The 5,000-nt window shown below is 44.4% G+C and overlaps 1 protein-coding gene across 1 annotated transcript in view; it reads left to right on the top strand.

The window, feature by feature from the left end:
- si:ch211-149b19.3 (protein phosphatase 1K, mitochondrial) overlaps positions 1-5,000 on the top strand; it is an 8,607-nt gene that overhangs the window by 1,061 nt on the left and 2,546 nt on the right. Inside the window, exons 2-6 of the mRNA XM_034556888.1 lie at positions 556-664; positions 1,072-1,215; positions 1,448-1,620; positions 1,702-1,802; positions 3,432-3,597. Of these exons, the coding sequence (XP_034412779.1) occupies positions 590-664; positions 1,072-1,215; positions 1,448-1,620; positions 1,702-1,802; positions 3,432-3,597 (659 nt within the window). The 5' untranslated portion in view covers positions 556-589. The remainder of the gene's footprint in view (positions 1-555; positions 665-1,071; positions 1,216-1,447; positions 1,621-1,701; positions 1,803-3,431; positions 3,598-5,000) is intronic.

Here is a 5,000-nt window from a genome sequence, read left to right as displayed (position 1 = left end):
TATTTATTTGTATAAGTTGGATATAAAGCTGCAACATTAAAAAACACATTCATGCTTCAACAATGAGACTGTTGTTCTTGAGAGTATTGTGTACCCAGTGGCTTTTACTTTAGTAAGGATCAGAGTACTTCTTGTTCCACCTTCTAATGGTGTGCTTTTTTTATAGCGTATTGTGCTTTTATTTTTCACCTTGGTCGTACCCATCCTTCAAAATAAAAGCTCCAGAAACCCAATAACCAATACACACTTAAAACCAGTGAAGGACTTTGTGTGTATGAAGCGTGGACATGTTGTTAAACCCAAAGCTGTGACGTCTACAGTCTATTTATACACTAAAACATGATGGGAAATCTGAACCCCGGAGCTTTTACTGCACAGTTAATGACGATTAAATACTTTTACTTCAGTGAGGTTTTGAATGCAGGACTTTAACTTGCAGGAGAGTATTTTTAAAGTGTAGTATTAGTACTTTTACCGACGCTGAATACTTCTTCCATCGTCGTAGATTAAATATATCTTTGGGTTTCGGACAAAAAGAGTAACATCACGTTTCAGAAAGCCCGTCCAGGTGTTTCCTCCTCACCTGGTGATGTCGTCTCCAGTTCTGCTCAATCTGCTGCGCTCTGGATGCTCCACCCTCACCAGACACACCTGCACAGCTCAGGTACTGACACACGTACTTCTACTTCTACCACAGGGGAACTGCGTTTATGGTTGTGTGTCTTTGTCTTTAACTGCGGAACAGATTCCTTTGTGGAGACTTTAAAAGTATTTCTTATTTGAGGTATGATACCATGCAGTGTATACTACTAATACCCAGTAGTACACAAAGTATGAACTACAACATTACAATAGTTGTACTTGTAATGTTCTATTAAAACACTTTGAAAGAAGCCGTTCTGAGTGCTTTTCCTTTTGATACTTTTAGTACATTTTGTTGATAATACTTGTAGTACAATAAGTATTTCTACCTGAGTATTACTTCCTGGACGCCGTGTGTATCGTTGTGCCACGTCGTTTTAGCCATGACTTATGATTGATGGTTAATTGCCTGATTGGTCGCCCCTGCAGGTGGGCGGGGCTTCATTTGGGGGGGCGGGCGTGCGGCGGGCCAGCGGGTCGGTCACATGGGACTCATTCGGGATCTGGGACAACAGGATAGAAGAACCGGTTCTGCTGCCCTCCAGCATCAGATATGGAAAAGCCATCCCTCAGGTCACTGGATGGACGGGTGAATGATGGATGAATGGATGAACAGACCAGTAACTGGAGTCAATAATAGATATATTAATGAATTAAATGATGAATGAATGGATGAATACATATTTGGCTAAATGGTTGAATACATGAATGGATGAATAATAAACACAAGGATGGATTTATTATATGAATACTTGAGAGTATGAATAGATGGACAATGGATGACGAGGTGAATTCACCCTCTCAGGCCGGTCTGTCCCGGGTCGGCAGTGCGTCTGTTTTGGGTCTCAGGAAGCAGAACGAGGACCGTCTCCGTGTCGCCCGTATCCATGACAACCTGCTGTACTTCGCCGTGTTCGACGGCCACGGCGGTCCGCACGCCGCCGACTACTGCTACACCTTCATGGAGAAGTTCATCAGGTTGAGGATTTGTCTGATAATATTCACAACACAACATTTCAGCTGTTACACTTCAAAACATTATTGACTGTTTTTGAACAGAGACGCTCTTGAGGAGGAGGACGACCTGGAGAAAGTTTTAAAGAAAGCCTTTCTAGACGTCGACAAGGGTCTACACGCACACCTGAACTACTTCAACAACGGTGAGACACTCGCACAAGTACTTGTACACAGAAACGTAACGCAACAACGTAACGCAACAACGTAACGCAACAACGTAACGCAACAACGTAACGCAACAACGTAACGCAACAACGTAACGCGCGCAACAACATAACGCAACAACGTGACGCAACAACATAACGCAACAACATAACGCTCGTAACAACATAACGCAACAACGTGACGCAACAATGTGACGCAACAACATAACGCAACAACGTGACGCAACAACATAACGCAACAACATAACGCTCGTAACAACATAACGCAACAATGTGACGCAGCAATGTGATGCAACAACGTAACGCAACAACGTAACGCAACAACGTGACGCAACAACGTGACGCAGCAACGTGACGCAGCAACGTGACGCAGCAACGTGACGCAGCAACGTGACGCAACAACGTGACGCAAAAACGTGACGCAACAACGTGACGCAACAACGTGACGCAACAACGTGACGATACAACGTGACGATACAACGTGACGATACAACGTGACGATACAACGTGACGCAACAACGTGACGCAACAACGTGACGCAACAACGTGACGCAACAACGTGACGCAACAACGTGACGCAACAACGTGACGCAACAACGTGACGCAACAACGTGACGCAACAACGTGACGCAACAACGTGACGATACAACGTGACGATACAACGTGACGATACAACGTGACGCAACAACGTGACGCAGCAACGTGACGCAGCAACGTGACGCAGCAACGTGACGCAGCAACGTGACGCAGCAACGTGACGCAACAACGTGACGCAACAACGTGACGCAACAACGTGACGATACAACGTGACGCAACAACGTGACGATACAACGTGACGATACAACGTGACGATACAACGTGACGCAACAACGTGACGCAACAACGTGACGCAACAACGTGACGCAACAACGTGACGCAACAACGTGACGATACAACGTGACGATACAACGTGACGATACAACGTGACGATACAACGTGACGATACAACGTGACGCAACAACGTGACGCAGCAGCGTGACGCAGCAGCGTGACGCAGCAACGTGACGCAGCAACGTGACGCAGCAACGTGACGCAGCAACGTGACGATACAACGTGACGATACAACGTGACGATACAACGTGACGATACAACGTGACGCAGCAACGTGACGCAACAACGTGACGATACAACGTGACGATACAACGTGACGATACAACGTGACGATACAACGTGACGATACAACGTGACGATACAACGTGACGCAACAACGTGACGCAACAACGTGACGCAACAACGTGACGCAACAACGTGACGCAACAACGTGACGATACGTGAACACAAATGAAAGGAAAGCAAACTTAAATAACTTTCCGACAGTCTCTAGAATTTGTATGTATTGTTTGTCCACTTTGTTAAATGTTGTAGTTACTATGTTCTTATTGTTTTAATATATCAGGCATTTACTGCTGTCTTGGTGATGTCCATCGCTTCATAGTTCTTTCACCGGCACAGTTTGACACTTTTATAAGTATAAAGGAAATATTAATAGTGAGACCACAGTATTGAACACGACCAGATTAAAGTATAAATCATAATACTACTACATTCTCATCAAGTCTTCCTCTCCAGCCTCCTTTCTGACAGCCGGCACCACCGCGACGGTCGCCGTGCTGCGTGACGGCGTGGAGCTCGTGGTCGGCAGCGCCGGAGACAGCCGGGCGCTGCTGTGCAGGAAGGGACGAGCCGAGAAGCTCACCAGAGACCACACGCCGGACCACAGGGACGAGAGACACCGGTACGCTGCTACTGGTACTGCTACTGGTACTGGTACTACTACTACTACTACTACTGGTACTACTATAACTACTACTACTACTACTGGTACTGGTACTGGTACTACTACTACTACTACTACTACTACTACTGGTACTACTATAACTACTACTACTACTACTGGTACTGGTACTGGTACTACTACTACTACTGGTACTGGTACTGGTACTACTACTACTACTACTACTACTACTACTGGTACTGGTACTGGTACTACTACTACTACTACTACTGGTACTGGTACTACTACTACTACTACTACTGGTACTGGTACTACTACTACTACTACTACTACTACTGGTACTGGTACTACTACTACTACTACTACTGGTACTGGTGCTGGTACTATTACTACTACTACTACTGGTACTGGTACTACTACTACTACTACTGGTACTGGTACTGGTACTACTACTACTACTGGTACTGGTACTACTACTACTACTACTACTACTACTGGTACTACTACTGGTACTATTACTACTACTGGTACTGGTACTGGTACTACTACTACTACTACTGGTACTACTACTACTACTACTGGTACTACTACTGGTACTACTACTGGTACTATTACTACTACTGGTACTGGTACTACTACTGGTACTGGTACTACTACTACTACTACTACTACTGGTACTACTACTGGTACTATTACTACTACTGGTACTGGTACTGGTACTACTACTACTACTACTACTGGTACTGGTACTACTACTACTACTACTACTACTGGTACTACTACTGGTACTATTACTACTACTGGTACTGGTACTGGTACTGGTACTACTACTACTACTACTACTGGTACTACTACTACTACTACTACTACTACTGGTACTACTACTGGTACTACTACTACTACTACTACTACTACTGGTACTGGTACTGGTACTACTACTACTACTGGTACTGGTACTACTACTACTACTACTACTACTGGTACTACTACTGGTACTATTACTACTACTGGTACTGGTACTACTACTACTACTGGTACTGGTACTACTACTACTACTACTACTACTGGTACTACTACTGGTACTATTACTACTACTGGTACTGGTACTGGTACTACTACTACTACTACTGGTACTGGTACTACTACTACTACTACTACTACTGGTACTACTACTGGTACTATTACTACTACTGGTACTGGTACTGGTACTACTACTACTACTACTACTGGTACTACTACTACTACTACTACTACTGGTACTACTACTGGTACTACTACTGGTACTACTACTACTACTACTACTACTGGTACTGGTACTGGTACTACTACTACTACTGGTACTGGTACTACTACTACTACTACTACTACTGGTACTACTACTGGTACTATTACTACTACTGGTA

The sequence above is a fragment of the Cyclopterus lumpus genome, chromosome 18 (assembly GCF_009769545.1).
Source record: "Cyclopterus lumpus isolate fCycLum1 chromosome 18, fCycLum1.pri, whole genome shotgun sequence".
NCBI classification, from domain to species: domain Eukaryota; kingdom Metazoa; phylum Chordata; class Actinopteri; order Perciformes; family Cyclopteridae; genus Cyclopterus; species Cyclopterus lumpus.
Note: the sequence above shows the minus strand (reverse complement) of the source record. Positions and strands in the feature narration are given on the sequence as shown.